This window comes from Rattus norvegicus, chromosome 11 (genome assembly GCF_036323735.1).
Source record: "Rattus norvegicus strain BN/NHsdMcwi chromosome 11, GRCr8, whole genome shotgun sequence".
NCBI lineage: Eukaryota > Metazoa > Chordata > Mammalia > Rodentia > Muridae > Rattus > Rattus norvegicus.
Window position 1 is genome coordinate 81,536,903 of NC_086029.1, and position 19,311 is coordinate 81,556,213.

Here is a 19,311-nt window from a genome sequence, read left to right on the forward strand (position 1 = left end):
AGCTAAAATGTTTGTCCCTACACTGGTCAACAGCCAGCACCTCCATGCATAAGTATAGAAGGCAGAAAGAATGGCACGCTAGTCACCATTCACCATTGGGAATCTCACCTCACCCTTGCCTTATATGTGTGGTAGCTGACGCACCTGAAGAGGACGTCCCACGAGAGAAGGTCTCTGTCACAGTGGGTCCAGGTGAAGAGGCAAACTGCTTCTCTGTGGTAGCCTCTGTGAGGAGGCTGGTTTCAGACGTGCTGGATGCCCCCATGCTTTCAGTCAAGTAACTCTGAGAATGTGTAGATGATCGCTGAGTAGACTTGCTGTGCGCTACTGTTGACAATCGGCCTAGAGTTGTGCTTGCGACTCTTGATGTGATCACACTGTGGCTTCCCGTTAAAAGTGTGTGCCCCGCGTTTCCTGAGGTGGAGTCTGTGGTGGTGAATATGTCTGATGTGGCTACGGATGGGGTCCTCCTACTGGAAGTAGATGGGGCAGTTATTTTTCCTGAGGAGGATGTTTCCCAAGAAACTGTCTGGGTTTGAGTGGATCCCCTTGAAAATGATGAAAGAGTGGATGTGGTCACCTCTGTCGGTGTGGTGGCTTGAGGTTTGCTGCTGGTCCCCATGCTTCCAGTGCGTTGGCTCTGAGAAGAAGTTAATTCTTGAGTAGAAGTGCTAAGTGTTGACACAGTTGACAGTGTCTGGGTTGAAGGTGTCACTGAGATCTCTGTGGTGGCAGGTGTGGAACCTTGAGTAGTTACTGCCATTGTGTGTCCTGTGTCTCCTGAGGTGCCTTCTGTGGAGGCCGTGGTGGTTAACATGTCTGAAGTACTTGGAGGTGAGCTGCTCTCTCTGGGAGCATGTGAGGTGGTTGTTGCATCAGGAGATAGTGTTGTCTGGGAAGTTGTCTCTGCCTGAACTTGTTCACTTGAGGAGGCTGAAAGAGTTGTAGTCACCTCTGTGTTTCTGGTGGTTTGAGGATTGTGGGTGGTCTTCATGCTACCAGTGCGTTGGCTCTGAGAAGATGTTATTTCCTGTGTAGAAGTGCTGAATGTTGACACAGGTGACATTTTCTGGGTTGAAGGTGTCACTGAGATCTCTGTGGTGGCAGGTGTGGAACCTTGGACAGTTACTGCTGTTGTGTGTCCTGTGTCTCCTGAGGTGCCTTCTGTGGAGGCCATGGTGGTTAATATAACTGATGTACTTGGAGGTGAGCTGCTCTCTCTGGGAGCATGTGAGGTGGTTGTTGCATCAGGAGATAGTGTTGTCTGGGAAGTTGTCTCTACCTGAACTTGGTCACTTGAGGAGGCTGAAAGAGTTGTAGTCACCTCTGTGGGTGTGGTAGTTTGAGTTCTGCTGGTGGTCTTCATGATTCCAGTGTGTTGACTCTGAGGAAGTGTTGTTAATTCCTGTGTAGAAGTGCCGAGTGTTGACCCTGTTGGCAGTTTCTGTTGTAAAGATGTCATTAAGACCTTTGTCGTGGTTGTTGTAGAGGTCTCAGTTGTCCTCGGAGCTGTGTTTCCTGGAGTAGACTCTGGAGAGGATGTTGGGGTGAGCACTTCTGTTGTAGCTGGGGATGTGTTACTGACACCAGAAGAAGTTGGGTTGGTTCTTTCATCTGAGGATGATGTCACTTGGGACCGAGTCTGTACAGGAGTTGAGCCACTTGGAGAGGATGAAAGAGTTGATGTGACTGAGGTGGTTTGAGGTCTGCTACTGATCTCCATGCTGCCAGTGTGTTGGCTCTGAGGAAGTGTTGACAATTCCTGAATTGAGGTGGTGGGTGTTGACACTGTTGACATTTTCTGAGATGAGAGTGTTGGTGAGAACAGTGTGGTAGCAGGTATAGAACCCTGAGTAGTTACTGCCGTTGTGTGTCCTGTGTCTCCTAAGGTGCTTCCTGTGGAGGCCGTGGTGGTTAACATGTCTGAAGTACTTGGAGGTGAGCTGCTCTCTCTGGGAGCATGTGAGGTCGTTGTTGCATCAGGAGATAGTGTTGTCTGGGAAGTTGTCTCTACCTGAACTTGGTCACTTGAGGAGGCTGAAAGAGTTGTAGTCACCTCTGTGTTTCTGGTGGTTTGAGGATTGCGGGTGGTCTTCATGCCTCCAGTGTGTTGGCTCTGAGGAAGTGTTGTTAATTCCTGTGTAGAAGTGCTGAGTGGTGACACAGTTGACAGTGTCTGGGAGGAAGATGTCAGTGAGCCCTGAGTGGTGGCAGGGGTAGAACCCTGGGTAGATATTGCTGTTTTGAGTCCTGTGTCTACTGAGGTGACTTCTGTGGAGGGTGTACTTGGAGGTGAGCTTCTCACACTGGGAGCATGTGAGGTGGTTGTTGAATCAGGAGAGGATGTTCTCTGGGAACCTGTTCCTGTCTGAAGTTGGTCACTCGAGGAGGCTGAAAGAGTCGATGTAGTCACCTCTGTGGGTGTGGTTCTTTGAGGATTGCGGGTGGTCTTCATGCCTCCAGTGTGTTGACTTTGAGAAAGAGTTGTTATTTCCTGTGTAGAAGTGCTGAGTGGTGACACTGTTGACAGTCTCTGGGATGAGGCTGTTGGTGAGACCTGTGTGGTGTCAGGTTTAGAACCCTGAGTAGTTACTGCCATTGTGTGTCCCGTGTCTCCTGAGGTGCCTTCTGTGGAGGCCGTGGTGGTTAATATAACTGATGTACTTGGAGGTGAGCTGCTCTCTCTGGGAGCATGTGAGGTGGTTGTTGTATCAGGAGATAGTGCTGTCTGGGAAGTTGTCTCTACCTGAACTTGTTCACTTGAGGAGGCTGAAAGAGTTGTAGTCACCTCTGTGTTTCTGGTGGTTTGAGGATTGCGGGTGGTCTTCATGCTACCAGTGTGTTGGCTCTGAGAAGATGTTAATTCCTGTGTAGAAGTGCTGAGTGGTGACACAGTTGACAGTGTCTGGGAGGAAGATGTCAGTGAGCCCTGAGTGGTGGCAGGGGTAGAATCTTGAGTAGTCACTGCCGTTGTGAGTCCTGTGTCTACTGAGGTTCCTTCTGTGGAGGGTGGACTTGGAGATGAGCTGCTCACACTGGGAGCATGTGAGGTGGTTGTCGTATCAGGAGAGGACGTTCTCTGGGAACTTGTGCCTGTCTGAAGTTGGTCACTTGAGGAGACTGAAAGAGTCGATGTAGTCACCTCTGTGGGTGTGGTAGTTTGAGTTCTGCTGGTGGTCTTCATGATTCCAGTGTGTTGACTCTGAGGAAGTGTTGTTAATTCCTGTGTAGAAGTGCCGAGTGTTGACCCTGTTGGCAGTTTCTGTTGTAAAGATGTCGTTAAGACTTTTGTCGTGGTTGTTGTAGAGGTCTCAGTTGTCCTCGGAGCTGTGTTTCCTGGAGCAGACTCTGGAGAGGATGTTGGGGTGAGCACTTCTGTTGTAGCTGGGGATGTGTTACTGACACCAGAAGAAGTTGGGTTGGTTCTTTCATCTGAGGATGATGTCACTTGGGACCGAGTCTGTACAGGAGTTGAGCCACTTGGAGAGGATGAAAGAGTTGATGTGACTGAGGTGGTTTGAGGTCTGCTACTGATCTCCATGCTGCCAGTGTGTTGGCTCTGAGGAAGTGTTGACAATTCCTGAATTGAGGTGGTGGGTGTTGACACTGTTGACATTTTTTGAGATGCGAATGTTGCTGATAACTGTGTGGTAGCAGGTATAGAACCCTGAGTAGTTACTGCCGTTGTGTGTCCTGTGTCTCCTGAGGTGCCTTCTGTGGAGGCCGTGGTGGTTAACATGTCTGAAGTACTTGGAGGTGAGCTGCTCTCTCTGGGAGCATGTGAGGTGGTTGTTGTATCAGGAGATAGTGTTGTCTGGGAACTTGTCTTTGTCTGAACTTGGTCACTTGAGGAGGCTGAAAGAGTTGTAGTCACCTCTGTGGTTCCGGTGGTTTGAGGATTGCGGGTGGTCTTCATGCCTCCAGTGTGTTGACTTTGGGAAAGTGTTGTTATTTCCTGTGTAGAAGTGCTGAATGTTGACACAGGTGACATTTTCTGGGTTGAAGGTGTCACTGAGATCTCTGTGGTGGCAGGTGTGGAACCTTGAGTAGTTACTGCCATTGTGTGTCCTGTGTCTCCTGAGGTGCCTTCTGTGGAGGCCATGGTGGTTAAAATATCTGATGTACTTGGAGGTGAGCTGCTCTCTCTGGGAGCATGTGAGGTCGTTGTTGCATCAGGAGATAGTGTTGTCTGGGAAGTTGTCTCTACCTGAACTTGGTCACTTGAGGAGGCTGAAAGAGCGGTAGTCACCTCTGTGTTTCTGGTGGTTTGAGGATTGCGGGTGGTCTTCATGCCTCCAGTGTGTTGGCTCTGAGGAAGTGTTGTTAATTCCTGTGTAGAAGTGCTGAGTGGTGACACAGTTGACAGTGTCTGGGAGGAAGATGTCAGTGAGCCCTGAGTGGTGGCAGGGGTAGAACCCTGGGTAGATATTGCTGTTTTGAGTCCTGTGTCTACTGAGGTGACTTCTGTGGAGGGTGTACTTGGAGGTGAGCTTCTCACACTGGGAGCATGTGAGGTGGTTGTTGAATCAGGAGAGGATGTTCTCTGGGAACCTGTTCCTGTCTGAAGTTGGTCACTCGAGGAGGCTGAAAGAGTCGATGTAGTCACCTCTGTGGGTGTGGTTCTTTGAGGATTGCGGGTGGTCTTCATGCCTCCAGTGTGTTGACTTTGAGAAAGAGTTGTTATTTCCTGTGTAGAAGTGCTGAGTGGTGACACTGTTGACAGTCTCTGGGATGAGGCTGTTGGTGAGACCTGTGTGGTGTCAGGTTTAGAACCCTGAGTAGTTACTGCCATTGTGTGTCCTGTGTCTCCTGAGGTGCCTTCTGTGGAGGCCGTGGTGGTTAATATAACTGATGTACTTGGAGGTGAGCTGCTCTCTCTGGGAGCATGTGAGGTGGTTGTTGTATCAGGAGATAGTGCTGTCTGGGAAGTTGTCTCTACCTGAACTTGTTCACTTGAGGAGGCTGAAAGAGTTGTAGTCACCTCTGTGTTTCTGGTGGTTTGAGGATTGTGGGTGGTCTTCATGCTACCAGTGTGTTGGCTCTGAGAAGATGTTAATTCCTGTGTAGAAGTGCTGAGTGGTGACACAGTTGACAGTGTCTGGGAGGAAGATGTCAGTGAGCCCTGAGTGGTGGCAGGGGTAGAATCTTGAGTAGTCACTGCCGTTGTGAGTCCTGTGTCTACTGAGGTTCCTTCTGTGGAGGGTGGACTTGGAGATGAGCTGCTCACACTGGGAGCATGTGAGGTGGTTGTCGTATCAGGAGAGGACGTTCTCTGGGAACTTGTGCCTGTCTGAAGTTGGTCACTTGAGGAGACTGAAAGAGTCGATGTAGTCACCTCTGTGGGTGTGGTAGTTTGAGTTCTGCTGGTGGTCTTCATGATTCCAGTGTGTTGACTCTGAGGAAGTGTTGTTAATTCCTGTGTAGAAGTGCCGAGTGTTGACCCTGTTGGCAGTTTCTGTTGTAAAGATGTCGTTAAGACTTTTGTCGTGGTTGTTGTAGAGGTCTCAGTTGTCCTCGGAGCTGTGTTTCCTGGAGCAGACTCTGGAGAGGATGTTGGGGTGAGCACTTCTGTTGTAGCTGGGGATGTGTTACTGACACCAGAAGAAGTTGGGTTGGTTCTTTCATCTGAGGATGATGTCACTTGGGACCGAGTCTGTACAGGAGTTGAGCCACTTGGAGAGGATGAAAGAGTTGATGTGACTGAGGTGGTTTGAGGTCTGCTACTGATCTCCATGCTGCCAGTGTGTTGGCTCTGAGGAAGTGTTGACAATTCCTGAATTGAGATGGTGGGTGTTGACACTGTTGACATTTTTTGAGATGCGAATGTTGCTGATAACTGTGTGGTAGCAGGTATAGAACCCTGAGTAGTTACTGCCGTTGTGTGTCCTGTGTCTCCTGAGGTGCCTTCTGTGGAGGCCGTGGTGGTTAACATGTCTGAAGTACTTGGAGGTGAGCTGCTCTCTCTGGGAGCATGTGAGGTGGTTGTTGCATCAGGAGATAGTGTTGTCTGGGAACTTGTCTCTGCCTGAACTTGTTCACTTGAGGAGGCTGAAAGAGTTGTAGTCACCTCTGTGGTTCCGGTGGTTTGAGGATTGCGGGTGGTCTTCATGCCTCCAGTGTGTTGACTTTGGGAAAGTGTTGTTATTTCCTGTGTAGAAGTGCTGAATGTTGACACAGGTGACATTTTCTGGGTTGAAGGTGTCACTGAGATCTCTGTGGTGGCAGGTGTGGAACCTTGAGTAGTTACTGCCATTGTGTGTCCTGTGTCTCCTGAGGTGCCTTCTGTGGAGGCCGTGGTGGTTAATATAACTGATGTACTTGGAGGTGAGCTGCTCTCTCTGGGAGCATGTGAGGTCGTTGTTGGATCAGGAGATAGTGTTGTCTGGGAACTTGTCTCTGCCTGAACGTGGTCACTTGAGGAGGCTGAAAGAGTTGTAGTCACCTCTGTGGTTCCGGTGGTTTGAGGATTGCGGGTGGTCTTCATGCTGCCAGTGTGTTGGCTCTGAGGAAGTGTTGTTATGGAACTTGAAGTAACCATCGGTGATGCTTGTCCTGTGTTTTTTGTCATTCTATATGGAGAGGCTGTTGGGTTGGACACCTGTGAGGTCATTTGAGATGGGTTGGTGCTGCTGGGAAGGGCTGTAGAAGTCTTCGGGGCTGATGTAGTTGATGTATTTACTTGAAATGAAATAAACAAGGACATTATTATCTTGCAGAGTTTGGTTTAGGTAAATGGATAGTTCCAACCCAATTCTTTCATACAGCTAACAGTCCTTTTAATTTCTCTACATAGTGTTTTCTGTGAGGTTTCGTTTATTTAACCACAGCTGTGCATTTTGCACACACACACACCCCAATTCAGTGATAAATGTTGCAGAAGGTAACTCGCGATGGTGTTTTTGCTTCCATTATTGTTGTTTTTGAAAGATAGTAACATCTGATGGAACCCATAAACCTCGATTTCCCTCAGGTTAAACTTGGAAGCCAAGAGCCATCTGCCACAGTCTGCACCAGTACATAATTAAAACTTGCACACAGATCACATGATCGAAGCTCTCCAATAAAGCTGTGTGGGCAATGAGCAGCAGGTCAAAGCCCTGTCTTATCGGGTTTCAAGGCACCTTTAGGAATCCACAAAAATATTTTCTGTAAATGACTTTTATCATGAGAAAGAAAGAATCGATCTAATCATGGACCTAGCTCGCCTCAGTTTCATTCTTCTTTAGCCATCCAGGTAGAAAATGCAATGTTTAGCTTTTTCCTTCTCAGAAGAAAGGGATGTAGAAAATGTACCTAGGGCCTATGAAAATCATAAGAGATGCCTCAGCAGTTAAGAGCACTGACTGGGGGTTGGGAATTTAGCTCAGTGATAGAGCGCTTGCCTAGCAAGCGCAAGGCCCTGGGTTCGGTCCCCAGCTCCGGAAAAAAAAAAGAACACTGACTGCTCTTCCAGAGGTCCAGAGTTCAATTCCCAGCAACCACATGGTGGTTCACTACTATCTGTAGTAGGATCTCATGCCCCTTTCTGGTGTGTCTGAAGACAGCTATGATATATCATATACATAAAATAAATAAATCTTTTTTAAAAAAGAGAAAATCACAACAGAGAGTTAGAGAACATCCTATTCACACTATTTTAAGATTAGCAGGGACCGTTCTCTAGAATTGTACTGTCTATGTCCTTGGAGACAGCCTATTTCCTAGTAGGGGAGAGGGGAGGGGGAGGGAGAGAGAGAGAGAGAAAGAGAGGGGGAGAGAGGGAGGACGGAGAGAGAAAGATAGAGACAGACACAGAGTCAGAGACAGAGACAGAGAGACAGAGAGGGACAGAGAGGGACCGAGAGAGGGAGGTGTGAGTAAATAGAACCATCAGTAAGCAAGGATGTGGCAGAAGTTACAGCGCCACACATGGATTAATACAGCAACTGCTTAATGTACAAAGCATGCTTACATCCACACATGCGTTTGGTTTTCACAACATCTGCATAAGTAAGTCATTATCCCCCAATTTTGTAAATGTTAGAGGCTTCTCTGAGACTGAGATCTGACTTTCCCAAAACTTCCAGCTCTCCCTGGGAAGCCAAGACCAATACCCAAGCTCTTAGCCTCTGCTTTGCGTCCTCCACAGCCCTCACCGCCATTCTCAAAGTTCTGGAGAAGTGACACCATGGAGCTCAGTGTGCCAGACCACGTCAGGAGAGAAGGAGGAAGCTTGTAAATGGGAATGGAATAGAGGCAACAGAGAGCAGGAGTGCACAGCCCTTAAAGATTCACTCAAAGTATCAAGCGGTCTTACGTCTTAGAGAGTGTAACCACCAATGAAGATGCTGCTGCTTTCTCCAAGGCACAATTGACAATGTGAAAATTCTAGAAGTTAGGGGACAGGAGCAGTGATTACAAGCACGTACTTCTCTTGCAGAGAAGCAGGGTTGAGTCTTTCAAACTCCACATCCAGCAGCTCAGTGGATCTGTTCTCTACAAGGACCTGCACTCACATGTGCCCCAACATACATACATACATACATACATACATACATACATACATACATACATGATTAAGAATAAAAACTATAAACCAGGCAATGGTGGTACACACTTTTAATCCTAGCACTTGGGAGGCGGATACAAGCAGATCTCTGTGAGTTTAAGGCCAACCTGGTCTACAGAAGAAGTTCCAGGACAGCCTAGACTACACAAAGAAACCCTGTCTTAAAATAATGATGATGATGATTGATGATGATGATGATGATGGTGATGATGATGGTGATGGTGATGATGATGATTTAAAATAGTCTAGATATTGGGAAAGGAGAGAATGGACAAAGGAGGCTGAATTTGAGCAGAGTCCAAGTGGAAATATTATGATATTATGCCTAACTCCTATAATATGTAAATCAATACATACTGCTAAAATATTTTTTAAACTCTTAATCAAGAGATTTATTATGACTAATCAAAATCAAAGCACACAGAATAGTGGTTAGGGTAACTTTCCATGTACCCCTTAGGTGCACACATTCAGGGCTTCCTCATAAATCTATCAATAATGTAAATGAATGCTTTTCAGATCCTGTATCAATGGGCATGTCTGTTAACTGAAGAGAGCATCAATTCCACCCCTCCAAGGACTTTAGAAATAAAGATTGAACATTAATCTTTCTGACATGACTGGAAGCAGCCCATCTTTCTTGCTAAGGTTGTCAAATACTCCTTCTTTTAAGAGGAGTCTTAAAACAGTCCTGAGAAGACAAACAAAGAGAGGCAGGCAGTTTCCCTCACTGTGGTGAGGAAGTAGCCCAGGGTGAAAAAGGCTTCTGGGACACTATGTATCCTCCTGGGCTGGTGAGCCAGGGCTGGGCCACAAAACCTGTTCTAGCTCAGAGGCTCCGAGACATTTTGGAGGAAAGCCCTGGTCAACAATTGAGAGGTGGCAGTCCAGGCTTCCCACAGAGAGGCCAGCTACTTGGGGTTGCTTCAGAACATTTGTAAATAAGCCTCAAAGCTGACAGTGTCGTGTGTGTGTGTGTGTGTGTGTGTGTGTGTGTGTGTGTGTGTGTGTACATCTGTGTGTGCATGTTTGTGTATCTGTGTGTGTCTGAGTCTGTGTGTGTCTGTATGTCTGAGTCTGTGTGTTCATGTTTGTATATCTGTATCTGAGTCTGTGGGGAGGGAGGGGTATGGGTGTGTGTGTCTATGTGTCTGTGTGTCTGTGTGTAATCCTAGCACTTGGAGGTTGAGGCAGGAGGAGCTCAGGTCCCTAGTTTGAGACTACTGAGTCACAGAGTGACTTTGAATTCAACTTAAACTACATAGTAAAACTATCTATACGAACCTCACCCCAAAGTAAAGAAAAAAAAATCCCAGAGCTGGGAATGTGGCTCAGTAATAAAACACATACTTTTCAGTGGGTTATCTATCCCAGGATTAAAATGAGCAAGACTTTTCTAACTTGAAGGTATCTTCCATGAATTGAAAAAGGTATGTGAACAGACAATGGGAAACTCCTGAAAGAGAAGGGGACAGTGTCCTTTCTCCAGAGGTAACTCTCTGTTCTTAGATTATAGTAATCCCCAGGGATTCCATTCCAAGGCCCAGGTGGGTGCCTGGAACATTGAAGAGTATCCAACGCTATATAATATAATATAATATAATATAATATAATATAATATAATATAATAATTTCTCCCTGCACATACACATATGCTAAAGTCTAATTTATAAATTAGCCATTAGAAGAGATTAACAACAATAATAGCATACGGCAGTAAGAATATCTTTGTGCTAAGTTATTTAAAACCTATGAAATATTCATTTCTGGAATTTTCCACCTAATGTGCTTCGACTTCAATTGACTACAGGAAGATTTTACTTTATAATGTTGTTGGTTTTTTTTAAAGGAAATGGATTTTCTCCCTTCTCTTTGTGCTGGAGATGGGAACAGGAACATTGGCAATGCCAGGCAAGTACCTGCTCCAGCCTTCAAACATCCTTTTCAACCTAACTGCTTACAAGTGTTCGGAAGGCAGTTCTTAGAGTTGCCCCTGATTGGTTCTCTCCCCATATATATCTCCACCTCGAAACTTATCCTAGGATGGTTTCAAGTTCACAGCCATCCTCCGGTCTCAACCTCCTTGGTGTAGAATTTTAGGACTAAGCCACCACGCCCAGCTCCTTAGCTCCCTTCCTGAGAGAGCCATTCAGACTTTCAAGTGAGAGGAGTTCCGAGTTGGCTCTAATTTACACACAAGTCATGTGACTCACCCGCAAGCCTCTGTACTGTGTTAATAGAACTGCTTCCTGGGGGAACTGTCTAAGCTGTTGTAGACAAAGGAGTGGGCAGAGCTGCAGAGTACCCTGCCAGACATTTCTTAACGGACATTTAAGGATTGTGTAGTTTCGACTTTATGGGGCCTCTTCCAGAGTTTGGAAGAAGAATGCTTCATGGCTGGTTTTACAATGCTAATGTAACTTTAATGATAAAACTATACAAAGACACTTCAGAAAGAAAAACTAAGACAAATAAAACTCGGTAATAACATCCACACGAATATCCTAAGCAAAATATTAGCAAGTCAAACCCAACATTAGATGTTTAAAGGTGTATTACAGATAAGCTGAATTTAGAGCAGAAATGCAAAATGAATGAATGTATGACCTATTGAAAATGGGCAAGCGGTCCTGGGTTGTATGAGAAAGCAGGCTGAGGAGCCCATGGAGAGCAAGCCAATAAGCAGCATTCCTCTGTGGTCTCTGCCTCAGTTCCTGCTTCCTGCCTCTACTTCCTGTCTTGACTTCCGTGGGTGAGGGAGTGTGAACTGAGAGTTGGAAGCTGTAATAAGCCCTTTCCTCCTCAAGTTTCTTTTGGTCATGATGTTGTCTCATAATAAAAACCCTAAGAGACAGTGTGTCTGAGTGTACAATGTGCATGTGTATATGTGTGTGCAGTCCCACTTAGCCAGGAGTACATTGTTTTAACTTCGCCTGATGCCAAAGGGTCTTTATATGTGTAATTATTTTCACAAACAGAGAGGAAATCAGCCTTTTACGTCTTGGGTGATAGTTGCCTCCCTCCCTCTACCTCAGAACAGGAAAGAATGGTGCAGAGGGAGTGGCTGAACTCAGACCAGCAGCAAGGCCCTATGTACTACGTCAAAACTCTCTGCTGGGCTCTGAAGACCTGCTTCCTAACAAAGTCATATCCAGAGCCTGGAACCTTCCTGTGTTAAATTATCACGTTCCTACAAAAAGGAGCACTGAGAAACGTGACACGCGCTCTCTCCTGAGGAATATTTGGAGTGTGCCCACTTCTCTGTGCAGTAACGAGAACTTAGGAACACACCATTGGTCTTGGTTTAAAACTTTTCTCCTTTTCTGTGCATGCCTGTGTGCATGCAGCCCTATGTATGCCATGTATGTCCACGTGCTTGTGGAGGTCAGAGGTCATTGTCCAGCATCTCTCTTGGTTGCTCTCCACCTTATTTTTTTTTGGTTCTTTTTTTTTTTTTTTCGGAGCTGGGGACCGAACCCAGGGCCTTGCGCTTCCTAGGTAAGCGCTCTACCACTGAGCTAAATCCCCAGCCCCTCCACCTTATTTTTTAAGATAGGGTTTGACACTGAAACGAGAGTTCACTGAGTCTGCTCGACTGACTGGCCAGCAAATTAATTCCCAGAACCCACTAGAACTGCAGCCATCTACTACGTCATGCTGGGGACCAAACTCAGGTCCTCACGCTTACGTGGCTTTAGTGGATGAGTTACCTCCCCAGGCCTGACATAACTCATACCTTGGGCTTGACCCATATGTTGCTAGCATCTATGTGTGGTACCCCAAAGATGAGCGTTTATCCAGTAGCCCTGCAGAACCCTGGGCACAGTTTTTAACACTGTATAAAACAAATATTACCTATCGGAGGACGTAATGTGTTGCGTTCATTGTGGGTTTTTTGTTATATGGTTGATGCGAGTAAGGAAACCAACATCTATCTTTCAGTTGCTAGCAAGCACAATTTCTTTTTCCTTTGTTTAACTCGTGTCCGGGTAACTCAGCTGTGTCATGTTGTAAGCGCAGCGACTACCTCTGCCCGTCATGCTCAGCTCCGCTTCCGCTATTTCAGCTCATTTCCTAGATATTGTCTCTGTTTGTGGAATTACTGGTTTATGCCATAATATAGATTCATGTTATTCATGTGTATTGTCAAACTTCTTGGCAGGAAGGTTGTGCCAGTTTGGGGTCCCACTACATTTCCCATCATCCTCTCCTCCTGGAACCTCTTTGCTTTGCATTGCTAATTTTAAATCTCACCCAACATGGCCGTGGCCTGATAGTCCTGCTTGTACAGGTTTATTTAGAGAGTTTTCTGGTCTCCCGTGAAAACAGGCAAGAGGGTATGAACTGCTTCAATTTCTGACCTGGGTTTTAATGTTTGGGATATAAGTGGGGAAAACAAAAACAAAAACCCTCTCACTCCATTGAACCTGCGTTGAGAAGGAAGGAATTTCTGTTAATACAACAGATGGGTACTGGTTGCTTCTGTCTTTCAACACTATTTAAACAACACATTCTAAGCTGCTCCCTTCACGGACTGGTGAACTCTTTAAGGAAGTGATGTGTAGATTATCTACTAACCTTGGCGTGTCATGCTCAAGTATGAAACGATGGTGAGAGAAGCTATGTTTCGTAAGAAAGTGGTCCCCAAAAGATAGACTGAGAGAAGTCTCAGCAGTTCAAATGCTTCCTGCTCTTAGAGTGGACCCAGGTCCAGGTCCCAGCACCCATATCAGATAGCTCACAACTGTCTGTAACTCCAATTCCAGGGAATCCACATCCTCTGGCCTTCCCAAGAGCCTGAATAAACTCAAACGGGCACACACATATACACATAATTAAAAATAAATAAAATGTTTTTATAAAAGATAAGATAAATCAGAATCCATGAGGGATCTTTTTTTAAAAAAAAAAATGCAGCCTATGTGCACTGAAGTATGGCTCATGTCAATCATCCCAGCACTTCAGAAACTGAGACAAGGCTTGACTCAAGTTTGAGGTTAACCTGGGCTACTAGAGATAGTCTGGGCCACAAAGTGAGAACTAACCTATGACTAACGAAGTGTCCTTGGACTAACATCGAGAGTCTAATTTTCTATGTGTGGATGGAATCCAGGAATCTGCATCGTAGTGGGTGTTCGGGATGATCCTGGTTTCTGCAGCCCATGGAGCACATTTTAAGAAACAGTATAAAGCAAATAGAATGGGTGTGGAGATACGATATTATGAGAATCTTACATCCCAAGAGGCTGGAGCTTTTGCTGGGCCTCAAAGCCAGAAGTAATAGTGTAATAAATCAAAGTAATAACCTCACTTGGGAATCAAGACTTCTATCCCACTGTGTGCTCAACCCACCTTTAAGAGTAGAGTGTAAACGCCCAACCTGGCCTTGGATTTCCCACGCAATCGACTTTTACAACCTGAGCTAATGTGCAGCTGTAATTTTGTTTTGGTTTGGTTTGGGTTTTTTTGTTTTTTGGGGGGTTTTTTGTTTTGGTTTGGTTTTTTATTTTTTGAGATAGGGTTCCTCTGTGTACCCTTGACTGTCCCGGAACTTGCTTTGTAGACCATGCTGACCTCGAACTCGTGGAGATCTGCATAGCTTTGGCTGTGTCTCAGACACTTAGGTTCGACCTTCCATCCCCCTCCCCCTGTTAACTGTTAATGGCCGTTCCCAGATGTCCAGGCTGAAACCCTCTCAGTCACCTTCCATTGTTTCCTCTTCCTTGTCCCCCAAATTGTAGTTTGGTGCCAACTCTCATTCCCCCAAATGACTCGTGTCCCCTCGCTCACTTTGCTGTGTCATGAGAACCCCCTTCCTCCCTCTTCCTAAGTCCAGTTTCTCGTTCCCTGCTGTGCTTTGGATGTGGTGAGCTTGTCCCTCAGAGACTCGTCTTTTGGAGGCTTGCTTCTCAGTATGATGGCAAGACCCTCACCAGGAAGATTTGTGGGAAGCTCTTAGGTCAGGAAGGGGTTATGGGACTCCCGCCTCTCTTCTGGCTTCCTGTTTTGGTGGAGTGAGCACCGGCTCTCCTCTGTGCTCTGACCGTTCTTCCATGAGGTCGGCCGCAGAGCCTATCTGTGCATTCCAAACTGTGAGCTAAATCAACTTTGTGTCCTTTATCAGCTAAGCTGCATCCGAGACTTCCGGTATAGTAAGTTGACTGATACACACCCAATGAATGCTTCCCTCATACTGCCGTTGGGCTGATATTACTTACAAAGACCAGGAAAAGCTGCTCTATAAAATGATCTGTATTGCCTGCCCTGGAAGGAAATTGCTTGAACGCTAAGAGCACGGATCTAGCTACCATCTAAGATCCACACCTAAGCAGTTCTCAGAGGTAGACCATGTGCTGATGGTTGAACTTCTTCTTGGTTGTGGCTGAGCATCTAAAAATGGCCAGTGCATCTATAGACATGACAGAATGCTTTCTGTAGGAAAGAATGCCCATTCCCAAGGTATTCTTGGACTCTTGGTAGATTAATGGAAGGTGTGTCTCCATGTTAAGTCCTTGAACATCAGTCTGCTTTTGGGACTAACTAGCTCACACAATAAACTGCTTCATCTGCCACTGGTAGCACATTTGCATGCCTTGAATAATAAAAATACGAAGTCTAGTATTTACATCCCGCTTTGTCCTGTATGTCACTGACAGTGGCCCATACTGCACAGTGAGAATTCTAGGCTAAGTAACCTGCCCAACGTCTCCGAAGCAGAGATTGAGGGCCACCAAGGCAAAAGACAAGTCTCTGAGGATGTGAGCTCCTGCTCAGCTCCAGGACTGCCACCTTGCATCTGGAGTGCTGGAGTGGGGGTGATCTAGGATGGTTGACCTGTGCCAGGTTCTAGAGCTGCCATGTTGATGGGGAGCTGAGCCTGAGGACAAGCCAAGCACATGTTTAGGGGCAGAGAACGTAGCGCTGGGACATTTCTGACTATTTCCTGACTCTTCTTTCTGTGATGATCAGTGTGAGTAGCGAGTTGCTGCGTTCTTGAAGTGGCAAGACCATTGTCCAATGGTCCGTGTGAGACAGTGTGAAACAGAAAAGTTCCCAAGTTCTAAGAGAGGAGAAGCATCACCCGGGGATGGCAAAGGCTTTGGCTCTGGTTCTGAAGTGAGGCCGAGCCTCACCACTGTGTCCTGGAGACCTCAGTACACGCTCTGCTCACCCTAACCTCAGCAAAGTCATGCCTCCCAGTTGTGTGGTGCCTCTCAGGGCTTCAGGGATGGCGAGGTCGAAAGTGAAAACGGACATCATTCTTCTTGATGGCCCTCCGGTGACTCCACGGTCATGAGAAAATGTTGGGTGTGCTGTTGATACAGGAGGAGTGGTGGCAGCAGGAGTGAAGAGGACAGAAGAATATATTCAATAGGGTGGAGTGTCATACCACAAAAAGAAACCGTGCTTCACCTTGCATGCTCTGTGGGCTGAGGCTGCATTTTAGCACCTGTTGTTTGTCTTGGGTTTTTCTCCTGGAGCGAGAGGTGAAAAGCCCATAAACCAAATTTCCCACAATTCCCCTCCCTTCCCCATTGTTCTCTTTTAGCTGGAGATCTCTTTGCAGGGTTGCCTAGGAGAGAATAGAGTCTAAGCAGAGAACCCAACTGTAACATTTTTAGCAGTAAATGCATTGGAAAGTGTGAAGAAGTTGAGGGAGGGCTGGCCTTCCACCATGGGTGGGGAATCCTGTGCATATCAGCCTAGAATCAACCGACAGGTGTTACATGCACCACTATGTGCCTCTCTTTTATGTGTCCTAGAATTCGAGACAAGGAAAGAGACTGACTCGAAATACTCGAGAGAGTCTGGCAGACCACCTGGAGCAGGGCAGGGCCAACAACAATGACATCATCGATATCTTTGGATGCTTGCCCCAGGCACTAGCTTTCTACTTCCTTCAGTGAGGTTAGAGGGAGAGTGAGGTGGTGCCCATAACTCCTGCAATTGTCACGGCAACCCTCGGCCTAGGAAGAGGCCCACGAGACAGCTATGAAGCCTGAGAAGTGTGCCCTTCCCGTAGAACATTTGCTCTTAGTAGCTCAAGAACCCAAGAGCCGTCTTAGGCTGGGTGGGTATGCCCACCTCGGGTGGGAGCTAAGCCAGGCAAGCTGTAAAACCAAGAGGGCAGAGACTGGAGGCCAAACTTCTGCAAGGAGGCGCTGGACCGGGATGAGGAAGTTGTGCTGAGTCTTGGTGCTACAAAGATTGTCCTGGGGTGTCTGGATGTATCGTCTCCCAGATACCGGGTAAAGTCTCACGCAAGGTAACACCACAGGTGAAGGAGCCCCTGGATGAGTGGCCTTGTTTGATGGCTCTAGCGGATGTAGCTAGAAAGAAGGGTTCAATCTCCTGTTTTAGAGTCTGCTGTGAGGCATGGGTTCTAGAAGGCCTCCCCTGATACAGATCTACAGTTTTAAGGTCGGTACAAAGAATGTGGTTCCAACCACTGATGAGGGGAAGACCAAAGCACTCGATGAAGCCAGGATAACGATGCTGACCTTTGATTTGGCCAGTTTCCCTCGAACTCCATCCCGGTGCTCTTTGACTTGGGATGGAGGGAAGGGAGAAACAAGGTGGCTTCGCTTGTTGTGGCGCTGCCTCACCTCTGTGCCTCCGCAGGCTTGCCGTAACGCCGGTTGCTGTGTCTCTCACTCTTTCTGGGTCTCTGTGCCACCACCATGCCAGCATCTTCCGCCTGGAGCCTCCCTGGCTCGTGGCTGTCTTCTTATCCCACCACTACGTTCACTTTCAGTCACGGTATCCAGGGCAACCATGTCATAGATCTTTTGTGTCCCTGCATGAGTCACCCCTTTACTGAAAGCCCCTCCCTGCTTGCCCACGTTAGTCAGTTAAAATCCAGAATCCATCCTACGGTCGTCAGCCCTGCAGGACGTAGCCACCTCTTTAAGCCCCCAATGGGCCAGTCTCTTTGAGAACGTGCCACAAGCCCTTGCCCTGTTGACTCTTGCCTGGTACACGCTCCCCACAACTCATACAGGACTCAGCTCATACAGACAACAGTTACTCAGAGAGACCACCCCAGATTCAGTCTAAACAAAGCTCTCTCGATGCCTCCATTACCCTCAGCCCTCCCTGGAGAGCCCTTCTGTAATTATTTAATATCTGTCTGCAGTTGGCAAGTTCTTAGCTCCAGGAAGCCGGGCCGGGGCTGTTTTATTCTTCACAGTGCACATAAGGGGCACCTGAGAACAATGTCAGGCACATGAAGGCGTACCTCAGGTCACCCTTTAAATTAACAAGTAAATGAATGATGGTTCTCTCTCGTCAGCATTTCTGTGGCTAGGGAGACCTGGATTGTTGTCCCAGCTGCCTTACTTATGGGCCGTGTGACCTGAAACAGCTCACCTAGGTTAGAGAGCTTTGGGACTCAAGGACCATGACCTATCCGTCTTAGTGTCTGAAGTCATGGCCTGGGTAGGCTTTCAGGAAGCGAACAACTTCGAAGTCTGAATTGCGTTCATCTCCTGAACTCACCACAAGGCACTATTTGGAGTCCAAAGTACAGAGTCAATGCCTGAGAGTCCTCAAACATAAACACATGGAGAGGACAAAGATGCCTACCACATGGACGAAGGCCCGTTGTGAGCACAACCAACCATGTTGATACTTTTATGGCACAATTGCCCTGTCCCTCACCATGTGAGGAGCTGAGAAATCGCACTCATTTTGGAGCAGCAACCGTGTAGAGGCTGGAGAAAGGCTGTTGAGACTAGGAGGACCCTGGGCCTACAGAGTGTCGAACCCAGTCTAGAGGGAAGTGGCCCCACAGACTGCTTTGTGTGTCTTTGTGAGGTATTTAACCCGCCAAGAAGCCAGAAAACAGACACAGTAGCAAAGACCATTTCTTTCATCACGGAAAAGGTCAACCGCTTCTCAGCCTCTCCTGGCAACGAAGACACAAGCCTGCCTGTTAAGCACTGCCTGGCCCATCCTCTCTCAGAGGCCAGGGCATGGAGGAGACTGCCCAGGAGAAAGGACCCCCAGAAGCGGCAGTCAGAGTTTGGCCCTTTGGCAGAGGTGGGCCTTTGGGCCTGTTCAGGCAGTGAAGCACATTTGAAATAAAGCTGGGCGTACTTGCAAGTGTAGAGGAAGGATCGTTTCCGGGGTGGATGGACCTGCCACCTGAGCCTACGGAGGGGTCCACTATTTCCTGGCTTCATTGCACTCTGGGCTGCTAACTCCACCCCACCCCTATTAGAAGGACCCCTCTCAAAGAGGTCGGCATGGTTCTTCTTTTTTTTTTTTTTTGGTTCTTTTTTTCGGAGCTGGGGACCGAACCCAGGGCCTTGCGCTTCCTAGGTAAGAGCTCTACCACTGAGCTAAATCCCCAGCCCCGGCATGGTTCTTCTTAATGCTATCTCAACTTATCCTCATCCCGCACTAGCAATGACCTCCTATCGTCCCAGTGGCACTCAAAGCAATGATGTCACCCCAAAACGAATATCCCTTTCCACCTCTCCACCGTCCCCTTCCCCCTCTTCTTCCACCCGATCTCTCTAGGTCTTTGTCTCTTACTTCCTGACACTTTCACTTTGTCCCTCTGTGGAAAATAAATCACCTTTGTGCTGAAAACTTGGTCTTGGGATGTCTGTACCAATATAGACCCTTTGCTGCCGACAAGGGTGAACAGACAGCTTAGACCCAGACGTGTGTGAGGCCTTAGTAGACCCCTCAAGGAGCCAGAAGGAACAGACCCTCAGAAGCTGCCTTAAGCGGCTTAGTGACTGGATTTTCCCACA

At 47.3% G+C, this 19,311-nt stretch overlaps 1 protein-coding gene across 3 annotated transcripts in view; it reads right to left on the reverse strand.

Moving 5' to 3' along the window:
• Nucleotides 1-19,311, reverse strand: part of Muc4 (mucin 4, cell surface associated) — a 61,880-nt gene that overhangs the window by 23,582 nt on the left and 18,987 nt on the right. For all 3 annotated transcript variants that reach the window (XM_063270513.1, NM_001419613.1, XM_063270514.1), the window contains exon 2: nucleotides 145-6,678. In XM_063270513.1, coding sequence (XP_063126583.1) covers nucleotides 145-6,678 — 6,534 coding nt within the window. The remainder of the gene's footprint in view (nucleotides 1-144; nucleotides 6,679-19,311) is intronic.